Below are 16,115 nucleotides of genomic sequence, written 5' to 3' on the forward strand. Positions count from 1 at the left end.
TACTTTTAGAGCAGCTTCACCATTTGTTAAAGCATGCAGTGGAAAAGAAAAGTGTGTGTTTAGAGCAGTTTGATAGCACGAGTCAACAGTAGAGGGCTCTCTTTTCACTCTCAGCTAATATGACAAAAGTCAGTTCAAAAGGCCCAGTCATACAAATACCTACACTTTCATCAATTAAGTTGTTTTTGTAATATATATACTGTATATATATAGAGAGAAAATTTGACATTACCAAGCAGATCTTAATTTCATTTCTTCAGTTTGAACACTAAAAACACAATAAGGACCAAAATGCCCCTATTCTTTGTAACTAACAATTTCCATTGAATCTCCCAGACAATGCTATGGAGAAATTTGTTCTTCAGCTCGGTTTTTGAGAACCATTTCTCAAACTGGGTTATCTGTTTTGATTGAGTGGGATGTTTGCCAGATAGGAGTTTCCCTGCCATTAATCTTATTGTGGGCCTGACTGACAGGCAGGATTATCAACTAAAAACTTTCAGCCACTTGAGACTACTACCACTGTTTTGCTTTCAAGAAGAAGAAAGAGTGGGGAACCATTCTTCTGCTAGAAAAGAACAGAGGCTGGTGTAACTTAAGCAATGTGGCAACCCTCAGCAGCCTGTAGCATTATCTGGACAAACTAATATTTACTCCACGACAGCGCAAACACACTCATTTACTCTGGCTTTATTCAGTGCTCTGGCATTGTTGATGGATTAACTCTAATGATGAAATCCAAGCTATCTTCTCAGTTTGATCTGAAGGCCTCACTTCTGAGAGTGCTATGCATCAATCACTCACAAGTGAAAATACTATAAAATATTTTGAATGGGGATTAAAATCACAGATCAAAACAAATAATTAAAGGTCAAAGTTACTTGGCAGTTAATGCCAAATAGAATTATAAATTTATGAAATAGTATCAGACTATGATGAGACCTTTGCTTACAAATTACAAATCAGCTGCAACACCATCAATGTGCACCTTATTAAGGCAGCCTAGAAGAAGATGGAAATAAAATCAGTCAGTCAAAATCTTCAGTCTGATTCTTTTTTTCAACTGTGTTCAGAGGGATTGGAGATTTGCAGCAGTCTGAACATGAAAAAAGGCAAGTAATGACTTGGTTTGCAGTCTGACCACAGTGCGGTGAATCTCTGTTTGAGTCAGGTCTGTTTTTAATAAAAAATGATTTGCCTCCCCCTAGAATGCAGTCTCCAAAATTACACACTCTTCAGAGCATTGTCGAAATGCACAAAACTTAAACGTCCTTGTTTCTCACCAGAGAATAATGAGAAACTGCTTGTAGAGGGCAACTGATTTGTCATAGAGGCAAACACCTGCAATGATGAGACTCAAGGAATCAATCTTCCTTTATCCCCACCATCAACACCAAATAAAGAAACTAGATTCTCCTGACCTATCTGTTAGCTTCATGTGATGAAAGCAGGGATGATAGCTTTGCTCCTTGAACCAGAGGGATGGATGGATGAAGGGAGAACCTGAGACCTGAATATCTTCTCCCATGAAGAAAAATACTCTTTACAGCACATATAATGGCGCAGAGATTCTCATTTGACTGATTCATTTATTAAATTTTCAAGCTCATATTATTATTTCACAATTTTAGGAAAATTTAGTTTGACCAAATTAATGCAGCTTGAAAAGTTAGATAAGTCAAGAAGGGATTCATTTTTAAGAAGAATTTATGACAGAAATATTAATTGATCGGCTATGCAAGAAAACTCCTCAGATAATGTTATTTTTAAGTTGTTTTTATTGTGTCGAGGGACTTTCGGGTTATAATCACATTGATAGTTGGAAGACGACTGATATGACTTTAGAGTGAGTTTAGAGAGACTCTTCTACTTGTTTGTCTTCACATGTTTTCATTGGGTTCCACTAAGAATTTCTCTGTGTGCATTTGCAGGTGGATCCATAATGGCAGGACTGCATATCCATATAAGAACTCTTGGGTACGTATAAGCTTCTGAGTAATACTTTGGCAAACTCACATGTGAGTTTATTTGTTTTTTCTTCCGTGTGACAGACAGCCAGCCTTGGATTTCACTTATAAAGTAGCCTTGTTAACTCAGTAACAGATAGCCCTAATGTGTATTCAGACATCCTCTTCATACTTGCACCATTGAGAGCAGGAAGAGAAGAGAGCACTTCCTCCATCACTCTGACACCCAGCCTTTGTCTGTCTCAGCTAGCATTTCAGAACGAGCTGCTTTCTGTGTGATGGAGGTGGTTTAAGGCTTTTCTTTGCCATTTTCCCATGAAGAAATGCATGCAAAGGGAATGTATTTCTTTGTTGTGAGGCATAACTGTGGGATAAAATCTAATACTAAATACTAAACACACATATATGATATATCTTATTATATCATTGCAATAATGCATGCTCCGTGAAAACAAGTATGGTAATCATTTTGACTTTTTAAAATATTATCATATTTTGTATTTATTTGATTTACAAGGTAGGGATTAAGATTATACAATGGAAATATCTAATACACCAATAGTGGTTGAAAATATGATTGGCAGACTTATATTTAATAAGTAAAAACAAACATGCTTTTCCATTTCTCTGGAGGACTATTACAAATCCATGATGACTACATTTTGTGACTGAAACTCAAAGTATTATCGGTGTGACTGTGTGATCGTTTTGTTTGCCAACTGACCCTGTTGTGTTCTGTGTATGTTTTTACAAAAGCCCATCTACATTCTTGTCACCTCAGAGTTCAAATGAGGTAACAAGAAGTAGAGCACACTGTTCTATGGATACACATCCGAAACATGCAGAACCTGTTGCTCTGTTGAATGCTTAATGTGTAAATGAGAACCAGGAACAAACACTGTAGTGAGTCTAAGAGATAATGCAACAAAAGGTGAAACATAAACAACAATGACAGTCATTAATCAACCTTTTGACCTTGTACTGCTGCTGCCACTCCCTGAGCGTTTGCGATAATGGCGCCAGTTAGGGTTGCCAACCCCTATTACTTGTCAAATTTTAAGCAACTTGGCCGATCACCAAGACAGACTCATGTCTACATCAACACAAATTTACACTGACTTATTGACTTATGCAACATCCGGGATTAGATTAAACATATACATAGCTGTCTGACCTTTCCCATATTGACAGTATCATCAGGTTTAAACAGCTAACAATTCTGTTTAGTGCGTTCCTAAGCACGGAGGCCCAGGAAGCCGGTGTTTCGTGCAGTCAACTGCAGCTCAATGGGAAAAGAGGCCCCTTTGAAGAACATGGAGTGCAGCCAGTTGTGGAGAACCATGCATGTTGCTGTTATTGGTGCTTCTCAGTCAAATACGCCTCTCCTATCTCAGTACTCGCACGCAGCATTGACCCAAAGGGTGGCTGTTAATTTGGCATGGAGAAAACATGGGTTTAAAACTGAATGGAGGGTCTGATACAGCCACTCCACTGGGAGGAAAGTACAGCCACACGAGCTAAACCAAATGACATCACATCAATATGAAAATAACCATCTATAACATGACATTCTGTGTATTCAAAGGAAAGGGGAATCTGATGATGACTGTTTTGTATATGTAATGCAGGTGAATATTTATTAATCACAAAAGCACAGGGTTGTGCTATTTAAAGTGAGGTTTTATTTTCACAAGGCTAAGCTTCACAGGGTTGAGCTTTAAAAAGTTTGTAGGTTTAATACGTTTGTACATTTAATGTGTTGAACAGTTTTTATGCACTTCTTTTAAACCTCAAAGATTATTTTTGTCCAAATTCTTTTCAAGTTGTGTTACAAACCTTTAAAAACCCTTTCACATAAAAAAAGAGGAACATATTGCATTCATTACATAAACAGAAACAAATTGTTGGATGTCTAAAGAATTCAATAAAAACTAAGTTGAAACAAATAAGAAATAAGAATTATTTAGAAATGCATATGGTTCTTCTGAAGACAAGACACAAAACTATGTGGGTGGCTGCTGGAAATCCACTCAGTCACCACTCTTCATTGCAGACCGAGTTATGCTTCCAAGCCAAAATAACAAGATGGGCCTCTATAGATATGATTTAACTGCTTCCAATTGTCTAGTGACCCCAATGACTTTCAGCGCTAATACTTGGTTTGTCATGGCATGAAATTTTATCAAGAAGCAAGATCCTTTTTTGTTCTCTGGTTAAGGAAAGGAAGTTGGTTCCGTCTAAAATAAAAGTACAGTACTTCAATATATCAAACCTGCATTTTATCTTCACAATTTCTCCCGTGCTTTATAGTTTTAGTTGTTTTTGTGGTACTTGTTTTTATTTGATCTACAATAAAAACGCTTAAAACAAAGAAATAATGCATTGATCCTATGCATTTGCTTGCTTATTTATAAAAGGATAAAAACACACATCAATAAGAAGCACTGTTAGACTTGGTTGCATGTCCCTTTATTAACAGGAAAAAGCTAGTCCAGTCTCTCATGAAAGCATGTAACAGGAACATTAGTCCACATCGTAGTGTTGCAATGAAGCCCCAGAAATTATGAGATGATACAGATTTGTATGGCCTGTTAATCTGCATTAAAAAGTGTTTAAATTGTGCAATCAAAATCAGTTGCCATTATTTAATTAATTAATCTACTATCATCATCATTATTAATATTATCTCGACTCATGTTTGTTTTCTTGTGTAACAGAAAATAAAGTTATGCCACCATCCACACACTCACAGCTCATTGCTTTCACAACATTATTTAACATTTCATCGTCAAACCATATCACACTTTATGTATTTCAGTTTTCAAAAGAAACTGTGGAAATATTTTGTTTTGCAGTAATTTTAAAATTTTTCTTTTAGGGTATATATAAAAATACACAACATAACACATCATTTACAACATAACACATCATTTACAACATAACACATCATTTACAAAATAACGATAAAACATAATATCAAGTGTAGGCATGTCACAGTTTTTGAAAGGCAAACATAGACGTATAGTGATTCTGTGGCCCAGAAAAGGTTGTAATTTTACAGCTTTTTAGCATTTTGCTCTGCTGCATTTTGCACTGTGGACCAAAGTATACAGCTCTCACACATTTTGGTGTGAGACTTGTAGCCTATCATGTTTAGCTATCTATTTTCAACACAAATTGCCACAAATTGTGCATCCATCTACAGATGAAAAGAGCCCCCAGGACATGCAGTATTTACTCTTGTTCAAGTTATATTTGATTCAATTTACCATGCCCTAATGTTTTAGTAAACTGATGAAGTTTAAGTAAAAAGAGAGGACCCACATGAAAGCTTCTGTTTTCAGCCGGAATGAATGGACTTAAGGCTGAGAACCACAAGTAAGGTATGAAAATCACAATGAAATGATAGGTCGACTCTCTCTCTTTTTGTGGAGTTTTTTTAACAGTAACAAAATTTCAAATGCCACATGTCTAATACTGTACACTCTGATGCTGATATTTTTTTAACAACAAGGTGAGTTGCAACATATTTAAGTTCTTAACTTATACTTCGTAAAAAAAAAAAAGCCCTCTCTCTTGATCTACAATCTAAACAGAAATATCTCGCTATTTGCTTTAGGGTTGCATTTCAGGGAGGATTTTCTAATAATAGATTAAGCCAAAAATGAACTAGCTTACTGGCTAGTGTCATTTGGCATATGTGTGGCAAAATTTAGCACAGTACATGTTTCAGCACACTTAAAATAAGTCACATATGGGCAGGCTGGTTGAACATTAATTCTATAGTCTCCACAAATTAGAGGATTCTCCTTCAGACGACTGTCTCTTTTGCTCTCTCAGCCCAGATCTTCACTAAAATAGACCTGTACAACAAAACTGTGAACAATTTTCCATAATAAAAGTCTGTAGTCAGGGAAGTACAGCATAACCCGCTGGATGTTGATTTTTACACAGCAATTAAGCATCCTTCTAGTTTTAAAAAGAAATAAAAGAACACAACAAGCCTCCTTTCAGTGCAGTGTTTTCAAATAGTGCATTTTTTATTGTGTTTGCAAACAAAATTTCATGCTCTTTTAGTCATCTGTATATAATAATCAAAACTGGGCTCCTCAATTCAATATGATCCTGTGGTTATTCTCTGTACTGCTGCGTTGTTTTATCCTCAGAGGACCAAAAGCAGCAGCAAATTCTCCTGAGAGTCAAATGTTAAATGATACGTTTTCATTTAGAAAGCCAAATGTCATCATCATGTCTCTGTCCCTTTTGCTTTTAGAGCATCTGGTTGATGTGGTGAGCTGGCAGAGCAAGTAAGAACATGGGAGGGAGACATTTATCATCCTCCAGACTTCAGAGCTGTAACTCTGCCTGCTTGGAAGTCCTATGGACAGTCAGTGGAAAAAAAAAGAAAATCTGTGGTGATTGAATTACAAGAGTGATATTGTTACAGACCTGCTGCTTTGGTCTTAAAGTCTTTCAGTTTTGGGTGGCAAAAACATGAATGCATCATTAACAGACTAATCTGATAATAATATTCAGGTTCTTATCCCGCACATGCCATCGTAAAAGCTGCTTTTCTTTGCCCTGATGTTACTTTGTTTCTGCTTTGTTTTGCTTTCTTTTCTGAGTCCAAATGTCTATTACCTGAATGCTTTCAATTATGTCAAACAAAGTTAACATCACACCAGCAGCTATAAACATTTTCTTTTATTCTGTGACTTTTTTTTCTGCTAAAGCTTGTCAAAAATCATATCATGCATGTCAGAGACTGGAATACACTCATGTTCCAGCATTGTACTTGTTTGCATGCACCATGTTTCCATAGCAAGTCAATTCATTTGAAATTTCAGACAAGAGTAGAAGTGCTGACACTGGCCTTTTTCTTTATATTTGTCACTTTGCCAACTTGCCACTCTGTTTTTAAAAGGTTTTTTGCTGTATCTTTCTTTGCGTTTTCCCAGAGCTGTCTGGTCTGCCATGTCGCCTGTCCTGAGATGCTTTCTGTTGACTTTGAGACATGCAAAGACGGAGTGGTGAGTGAGTGACTCTTAGCCGGCCTGGCATAGTCCCTCTCTAGCGTTAAAAGAAGAGACAATGCAAAATGTCTTAAATCATACAGTACCCAAAAAAGTGTCAAATACATTAACTGAACTTTGGTCTCTAAAGAACACTCAATCCCTCCTGTACACATGGTAGACATTGATGAATTATCACAGTTGAAGACAGGAGCGCTTGTTCTTGCTTTTTAAGGAACCCCTGTCACCAAGTCACTGCTCCATGGATTATTGATAGTGCTTAAAATCATATCCATTAGGATCAAGCAGGCCGAGTCTCCTATCCATCTTTCCAAGTATCTGTTTATGCTTGTGGTATTTGAGAATCCTTTCACGTTTAAGTTTCAGAAGTATCATTGTTAAGACAATGGAGATGGGAGGTATCTGCACACTTTTGTGTGTAGCAGTTTCATTTGTCATGTCACAGTTTAAAAAGAAGGACATTATTTAATAAACAAGGACCAACTAAAAGCGAGAAATTCTATTTAGTGAAAAACATTTAGTTGCAGATGTAACAATTTAGCATAAAAACTCTTGCCAAGTAAGAAAATATATCCTAAATTCCTGATCTCTCTACTCCAAACGTAACTCCAAGCATCTGTAGATGCTAAATATAAAAACAACAGAGAAGCCAATATTTACCAAATATGAATTCCATCTTAACAAATGACATATTAAGAAGGAAAGTCTGAAATAATTGACTTAATGGGATCTGTTTGAATAATTTTCAATGCAAATTCTTATTGTCATTCAAAGACAAAAAATGGAGACTTAGCTAACATAATGCGATAATGTGGCATATGCTGCACAAATATTATGTTTTTGTGTTCTATGTCAGTTCGAAACAGCATCTGAATCCATAGCCCACCTGCTGCCCCTCCAGCATAGAGCGTCTGCTAAAGACGCAGTGGGAGGTATCACTTGCTGCCCTGATTGATGACTATAGGTCCCGCAGGAAGTAACCCCACCACCATGAAGGAGTGTTTTCCGAACCCCAAGTGGTATCCGGGAAAACATGAACGACTCCGGTCAGGGAGCGTGTGTACTCAAAGGCCATCTTAATGTTTTGATATGCTGAGTCGCTTGGGATTCTGCTGCAAAAGGGGAAAGGAATCACCCACAGCAAAATGGAGCTCATGCCACCCAAATTCCAGTGGGTATCCTAAAACTTGCCATTAAAACATTTCAGTGCTTTTTTTGTTTGGAGAGACTGTTTGAGGACCATAATAGTGTGCCTCTAATAAATGAAATCCTAATTTTAGGGATCATTTTCTTTCTTTTTTTCTTACTCAAATCTCACATAAACATTAATGAAGCTGTATCAAAGTATCATAGCTGACAGAATGAGACATGTAGCATTCAGTCTGAAGTGATCATTGCCAAGTGTCTCGCATACATATCGACAGCTGAAACGGCAGCAAGTAAAACACATTCATCTTAGTGTTTTTGGAAAATAACATTTAGAACATATTTTTAAAGCATAACAACATGCTCAAGACACAGACACCCATGTCTCTAGTTTAATTGAAATCAAAGGCACTAAAGGGAATTTTCAACTATACATCTCCCTTTTCTCGGGGTGTTTGACTTGTTAAAGATTCATTCCAAGTATCCATATGGCCAGCATCAAGAAAATAAAATCCCCTTTTCCAAAACAACTATACATTTGGCTTGTATGTTATAGATGATCACATGAATTTGACTCCGCAATGACTTCCAATACCGTAGCTATAAATAGCATTAAAACAAGAAGCGATTACATATTTTTATCATGCACATTGAGCATGTTTTACTACAGGCAGAACTGATCACACCTTCAGTCAAGGCTGATTTAAGGTTAATATGCCAATGTAGTTTTAATTGTTTTAGGAAATACTGTAATGCTTGGCTTTGTTATTATTATGTCTACTGAAATTGTTAAAACCCTTGAAGCTGATTTGACTGATCAGGCTTATCATAAATATAAATATGAAAATAAACATGATCAATAATCTCCCTGGATGACCCTCATTTACAACCAATGAAAAGAGAACATTTTTATCTACCTGAAATTTTAACAGGTCTCAGTGAACCAAAAAGACTTGCTTTTTGAGGGCTTACTAATTCCAAAAGGGACTTACATGTGAGGAATAACATTTCAGTTTCTGTGTGCTAAATAACCCTGATATCAACATTAATTACTAAATCTTTATTTGAGAAATGGAAATACATCATACAAAATATTCTGTTTGCCTAAATCTGAAATAATGAAGCAGTTTTCTTACTGTAGTCACAAGGAATATGTTGTTAAAAACAACGGATATGCTCTTCTTACTTAACCAGACTAAACAGAGGATGTCACCAAATGTGTTGCATGCATTCTCCCTGCAATAAAAAATATGTAAGTCTGATAAAGTACAAGTTGTAAGAATTTAAATCTGAGTTTGGTTAATTACATTTGTGTTTAATGGTCATTCTGGTTTGCTGAATAGGAATTTGGTTTCATTTTCTGACAAACAAGATGTTTAATTTGTTTGGGCAGCTAAAGAATCAGTATATTAAGCAAATGGCCTTGCAAGTAATTAAAAAAAATCACCACTCTTTTTTGAGGGTAGTATGTAGTACATGTGATTTTGTTTTCCTCCAAAGGATTATGTCTGCACTAAAAGATCATATCATAAAATCTTCAACATAACCTGTGCCTTATGTGGCCCTTTTCTACGAAAGGGAACCAATTCTTTCAAAAGTAAAGAATATTACAGCAATTTCACTGCAAGGATTCCTTATATAAAAAAAAAACTCTGCACTGTACAAAACTGGCACAAATTCAACTATTCGGGTACCATTTAAGCTTATCATAGAAAGGATGAATTGAGCGGAAAACAAGCGCAGGAAAAAAATCGCACATAATAAATGGTCACATAAATATTGCAACCAATATTCATAGGACCACAGTTCAACCTAGCAGGAGAACTGTCTTCTCGTTGGAGCTGGTGGTGCACAAACAGGCCATGGAATAAACAGTTTACACAGCGAGGGAGAGGGCAGAGTCAATAGGCCTGTATGGGAAAATCCCCGTCATTTCTAAACTGGATAACACATCCTTGAGGCTGCATGTGGGTGGAAAGGGCTGTTAGCTGCTCTCCTGTACACGCCGTTCATTAAGGTGTACGATCAGCCCTGAGATTTCCATCATGGCGAGTATCAATTACAACTCAGATAGCATCAGTGAAGGCGCCCAGCCTGTGGAGCGCTCTATGCACGAGTAAACAAAATTACGTTTCCCACTGAATAGTTTACTAATCTTTATCGAAATTAGGGCTCAGTTCAGAATAAGAAATGCTCTTATATCAGGCGGGCTAAACGTCCTTTAATTTATGCAAATCTTTAACAGTCTCTGGAAGGCAAAATGTCACATTCAAATCGAAACTCCCTGCAGAGCAGAGAAAATAAGTATCTAACTTCCATCTAGAAATCTGCGAGTGGCGGGACAGACCTTTAAGAGACGGCCAAAGTCACTATTTGCAATTACACTGACGCTTAATTCCTGACTGTCAGCAGCGTAATGGGCAAATTGACAAAAAGCATTTACTTTAACAGAAAACTCTTATATCTCTAATTTACATGTCTCTACATTGATATCAGTTTCCTTATGAACTACTTCCGTCAAAAAAGGATGGTTAGGGATTACACTTGGTGCCATTTCATGAATCTGTATTGAAATAATACAGACTAAAACAACAGAATGGCATTGAAGATTGCCTTTATTTTTGAATATTTACAAGGGATTTATAAAAATATATAATTAAAGCTTTGGCATATATTTTACATTTAGACAATTTATATATTTTGTTCACATCGTCAAGTCACTGCAGAATCGAGATCATGGCCACAAATTAGACTTATATGATATATGTCGAATTACAGAATAGCCCTTTTTTTTATATAACAAAACATCAATGACAGAGTGGATTTGCACAATTTTGTCCTGCAGTCTCCATTAGATATGGTCTAGCAACATGAAACATTTCAACTGAAAAAACAGAACAACAATAACAAAAGAAAAAAACTATCAACCAGTGATGGAAAACACCGATACATCCATGCAAGCTTACATTCAAATGGCCACAAAGACCGATAAAGCTACTGGTAAGGCATGTGAATAGGCCCGTGTTTGACTGTCAACCACAAACAAGCTGTTAGTGATCACTTACTGTTGGAGCAGTTGAAATGAGTTCATTTAAATGTGTCTGGTAATTAAGGTGTTATAAGTCCCGGTTATGATGACGAGGTAGGGAGACTGAGTCCGTGCACACTGTTCAAGTCTTCATGTTGCTGCTGCTGCTTGCTCAGGGGGCTGGGAGGTTTTCTGTCTCCTGTAAGACACGGATAAAAAATACATAGCGGGCATTTGAATGCGACTTCACAGAAAGAGCATTACTTCTTAGAAGTGAATACAACGAATGTGGATCGATCGGGCAGAATTGGCATCGTTCCATTAACAGTGCTCACAAACATAATTATTACAATCTAAAAAAGAAAAAGTAAAATCCGTGCAGTTGCACGTGGGTAAAATGGTCTTGGACCACTTGTCAAGGTTAATTATTGGAATTTGAACAAGAATTGGACTTAATTTCTGAGACATTTGCTAAATGTTGACATTCGTTCTGTAATTTCTTTTTGTGAAAGGGTGTGTGCGTGAAAAGAAAAGGGGGCGAGGGAGGGGCAGAGACTGCGGATATACCTGACCAGAAAAAAATGACAACATTTATTATGGATAATGATAATAATAAAATTCCCCTGCGTCCCCAAAATCATGTTAGGGTTAACCTATGTGGCTCCCCCTCCATGCTTTCTACCTTCTCGGGATTGATGCTTGAAGGCCATTGCCGAGTGGATCTCCCCTGCGTGCATGCTCATCCCGCTGCCTGGGTGGGACAGGGCCGGACTCTGTGGCTGCCAGTGATGGTGGCCCGGGGCCACGTAGCCTCCTGCTGGCCCACTGTACACCCCATACTGGTTGGTTGGAGAGTAGGCACACGCCGAGACATAACCGGACAGTGTCGAGGAAGGCTGCAGGAAACCACATAAAATTAAAAATTAAAAAAGAGAGGATGAAACAGCATAACTATACAGATTGTGTTTGGTTTGGATAGGCAGAAAAGAAATACACGAGTTTAACTATGATTTGATTTGCAATAAAGGGTTAAATTTGGCAGAAAAGCGTCATTGGAGTATGTACAGACAGCCAGGTTTCCATAAGTAGGCATTCTCTTCCAAAACAAAATATACATTTAATGAATAAAATCCTGCCGGGCTGGTAAAAATGTCCTGAAGCAGAAACCGTACTTTACGATTTGATAGTCTCTTGTCGCAACTTTGACAGATCTTTGGAACAAGAAAAAACAATTTGCTCATGAAAGTTGGCCCTAAATTCTTTAACTGCTTTTCTACAAAGAATAGAGCATCCATTAAACACAACACGGGGTAATCACACACCTACTGTTCGTGTGAAAAGATTTTTCTTTCCTTTTTTAAATTTTTTAAAAAACTTTTTTTTTCTTACCTGAGGATATTTTATGTCAGCCTCAATGGCTGACTTGTCAATCCCGCCGACAGTGTGAGGCGCTGGGAAAGCTGCTCTGTTGACGCCGCTCCACTCCTCCATTTTTGGTGGATATCCCTCCGCCCCGGCAATTGCTGAATTGAAGACATTAGTTTCAAATCAAATGTGTGTAAAAAAAGAAATAAGAAATTAAGAAAATAGGAACAGAAAGAGTATAGTCTCATTTACACTCGCGAATAATTGTCCACAGTTAAACTGTTTTATCAGCTCTCGTCTTATCTCAAACACACTTCAATCTCAAAACTCCAAATCACTATGAAATAGTTTTATGTTGGAGTTAATCAAACAAGCGTATCTTATAATATCTGATTTAGTGTGTGTTTTTATTCAGCTGCAAAAAAAGTGTGTGATTCCAGTGTGCTCCACGACTAAGAGCTTTTTATTTCATCTTTAAAAGGTGGGAAGTTTTTAAAAAACAGCAGCAGTTTATCATCGCTATTCTTCTCCGATTGAAAGATAATTTTCAGTGATTGTCTCGAGCTATTCCACACTTGTTATCACTGTTTTACATTAAAACATATATATTCTTAAGTACTCTCTTCATCAGAAAACGTATTTCCTTATACTTATTTAGTTATACTTATACGCACAAGTTGAATAAATCAAATTGAATCTATATGTCAAAAATAATCACTAAGACACTTCGACTTAAGAGTGGATACAAACATAATAAAAGGCCAGAAAAGCAAGCGAAAATACATGTAGCGACTAACTGAGGGATCAGGTTGGATATAGCAGGTGAACAAGGTGTTTGCAAATGCATCATCCCATGAAAAGGCCTATTGAGAGTGGCCTTACTGCGTTCTGGATGAATGGTGAAATGAAGGCCTGTATAACTATTAATGGACATTTTGTCCTTGTCTAGCCATAACAAGTCCTGCCGAGGGATATGGAAATTAATCGTACAGACTAACACAGGAAAAGCATCTGGTTATCAAGCTCGTGTTTTGAGAACAGTGAGAGGCAAACACTGAGGAGAATAGGCCCAAGACTGCACGGAGCATAAAGTGTTGTTTTTTTCTCACCTGCAGGATCCATGAAGGCTCGTATTCCGAGGATGTTGCTGACGGTGTGTGGCGAAGGCCAAGCCCTGGATATGCTCATATGTCCAGCAGTCACCGGTACTCCAGGGGGGCTGCCCATTTTAGTGCCAGTGGGTGACATAGTGTTGGGGTAGGAATAGGGGTATATGTGGTTGTAGGAGAGCCCGGCCTGCGCGGAGGCTTGCTTACTGCTTTCATACTGGTTAGGCTGGGAGAGATTTCCAATCTTGTTGCGTAAAATCCTGCTGATTGAGCTAACAGACGGGACATTGTATTTGTCACAAACACCATCAGCCAAAAGTCTGTCCCGGATCTCCCAGGCAAAGATCCCGGGATCATTTTGTTTGTATTCCCTGATATTTTTCACCACGTTCGGCGTTGTGACCCGTGGCTTGCTTCCGCCGATGGCACCGGGCAAGATGGAGCCCGTCTCGTTGTACCTCGCTAAAATCTTGCTCACGCAGCCGTGGGAGACTCGGAGTTGCCGGCTTATATCACAGGGTCTGATCCCGAGCTGTGCCAGTTCTACTATTCTTAACCGTATGGCGTTGGGAAGGGGTCGCCCATTGACGAACACGCCGCCCAGTTGGTTCACCTCTCCATAGGTTTGCTCTGCAGGAGAAAAGAATGATACATTTAACTCCTACAATTAGTAAATACGTCTGAAAAGTAGAAGCAATAGAAATATACTGACTATTGTCATACGCGTGATTTATTTTCGTAAAATAATTACAATTATTAAACAATATTTAAATGAACAGCCTGCATCCATGTGAGAGTCCAGCTGCTGTAATTTACACCACAAACTGAGGTTAGAGAGTTTCACATGTCAGCCCACAGGAATTGGTAACCCCTAGTTCGAAGCCGCTATTTTGCAACAGTGCAAAAATGTGCAAATTGTTTGGTTGGCTTTGCTCTCCAACACCCTTGCGCACACAACAAAAAAAAAACCAACATTAAGTATGGCGAGTTTGAAGAATGGACACTAAATTCTTCACAGAAATACTAGCCGTATAATTGGTGGTGTGGTTCCATTTACGATTCAAAGCTTCAAACAGTCATTCCTGGATCGTAGCACTGGAAAAGTGCACTATGAAATAAAGCTGACAAGCTGTCGCCAAAAGAATCCTCTCCATATGCACATTATCTGAACTTGAAGAGAGAAAACAAATGCGTATTTCTGTCTTTACGCAGGCGTGGTGAGTCTGGTTACGCTTCCATAGGCTCCCTGCCACTGAAGCATGCACACGGTAAGGGCTTACCCATTTGCCTATTTGTTTCGAGATGCTGGAAAATATAGGTGTCCCTTCAAATGGCTGAAAGCGTCCGAGCGTAGTCAGAGAAGGAAGGGGAGCGAGAGCAATGAGCCCCAGAAGAGGAAAAGGTGGACCTCTCGTAATCTTGTCCGACTGCAACGTGCTCCCCTTCTTTTTTTGGAAACAAGTGGCAGCAACGTACAATGGCACCAAAGTGATCTTCATCCGATAAATACAAATTGGAGTTATCCCGGGGAGTCCGGAGTCTGCTGGAATTAATTTGACGCGTCCTCCACGTCAATCTTTGCTGTTATACGCCGAGCCACTGCTTTGGTTTCATTGGTTGTTCTGCGCTGGAAACGCTGTCAGCCAATACAAACCCCATCCGGTTAGAGCCGTGCAGCCTCCTTGAATATTTTACATAGGGGAAGTGGTGGAGTGGGAAACGTTTCATCCAACACGCAACCCTCTGGTAAGACTTTAAACATAATGTGAGCTAGATTCAGTGGAGTGAGTGTGGAGAGAAACCTTCCTGAATTCGTTGACAACATTCTCAGCTTCAAATATATTTAATTCTCCTTTCAAAATGGACTTTAACATCGAGGACGTATATTTTCCTTTCCTTTCTTTCTTTTTTTAGAGAGCGCATTATGGTTATGCCATTATTATATAGATAATAAATCTGTCTTTTGTGGCGAAGAATTTACGTGTTTTACAGTTTTATTTAGGTCACATTTATTGGATTCGCACAAAATATGCAGCTTCTTATGCTACCTAAATAGATATACATTTTAAAGCCATGCGTGGCTGAAGGATGAATTCTTTTAATAAGAAATGTAGTTCTCAGTGACATCAATAAACCCCAAATTATACTTGAGGATTGAGGTGGCATCTTATGCCAGCCTGTAACATCAATGGTTTTTTCTATTTTCCATTTGTTGCTAATGTAATGATTTTGTTTACTCGGAAAATCCAACTGATTTTTCTGTATAACTTATCACAACAGACCATGTAACAGAGCAGCGTTCGGCAGATAAGGTGTGATCCTTCTGAAACGAGTCATTGGACCATCAGAGCAAAGTAAAACTTGCACACCACTAGCCTGTGTTTTTATAAGCCAGTGTTTGGGCATCAAAGATGGGAATGGCCTCATGTAATCGATACCTCTGTAGATCGCAGAGCTCCCAGACTAT

The 16,115-nt window shown here is 38.1% G+C and overlaps 1 protein-coding gene across 2 annotated transcripts; it reads right to left on the bottom strand.

Annotated features, from left to right (window-relative positions):
* Nucleotides 1–10,743: 10,743 nt before the first annotated feature.
* On the bottom strand, nt 10,744–15,194 carry pax1a (paired box 1a). Of its 2 annotated transcripts, none has more exons than XM_072365980.1 (5): nt 14,929–15,194; nt 13,649–14,278; nt 12,564–12,697; nt 11,857–12,070; nt 10,744–11,373 (listed from the first exon to the last, which is right to left on the bottom strand). In XM_072365980.1, the coding sequence occupies exons 1-5, from the start codon at nt 14,930–14,932 to the stop codon at nt 11,276–11,278; spliced, it is 1,080 nt and encodes a 359-aa protein (XP_072222081.1). In that variant the 5' UTR covers nt 14,933–15,194; the 3' UTR covers nt 10,744–11,275. The 2 variants fall into 2 exon arrangements, with proteins under 2 accessions (XP_072222081.1, XP_072222080.1); XM_072365979.1 differs by lacking the exon at nt 14,929–15,194 and adding an exon at nt 14,677–14,909.
* Between the last annotated feature and the right edge of the window lie 921 nt (nt 15,195–16,115).

This window comes from Leuresthes tenuis, unplaced genomic scaffold (genome assembly GCF_036924035.1).
Source record: "Leuresthes tenuis unplaced genomic scaffold, fLeuTen1.0.hap1 SCAF_15, whole genome shotgun sequence".
In the NCBI taxonomy this organism is placed as follows: domain Eukaryota; kingdom Metazoa; phylum Chordata; class Actinopteri; order Atheriniformes; family Atherinopsidae; genus Leuresthes; species Leuresthes tenuis.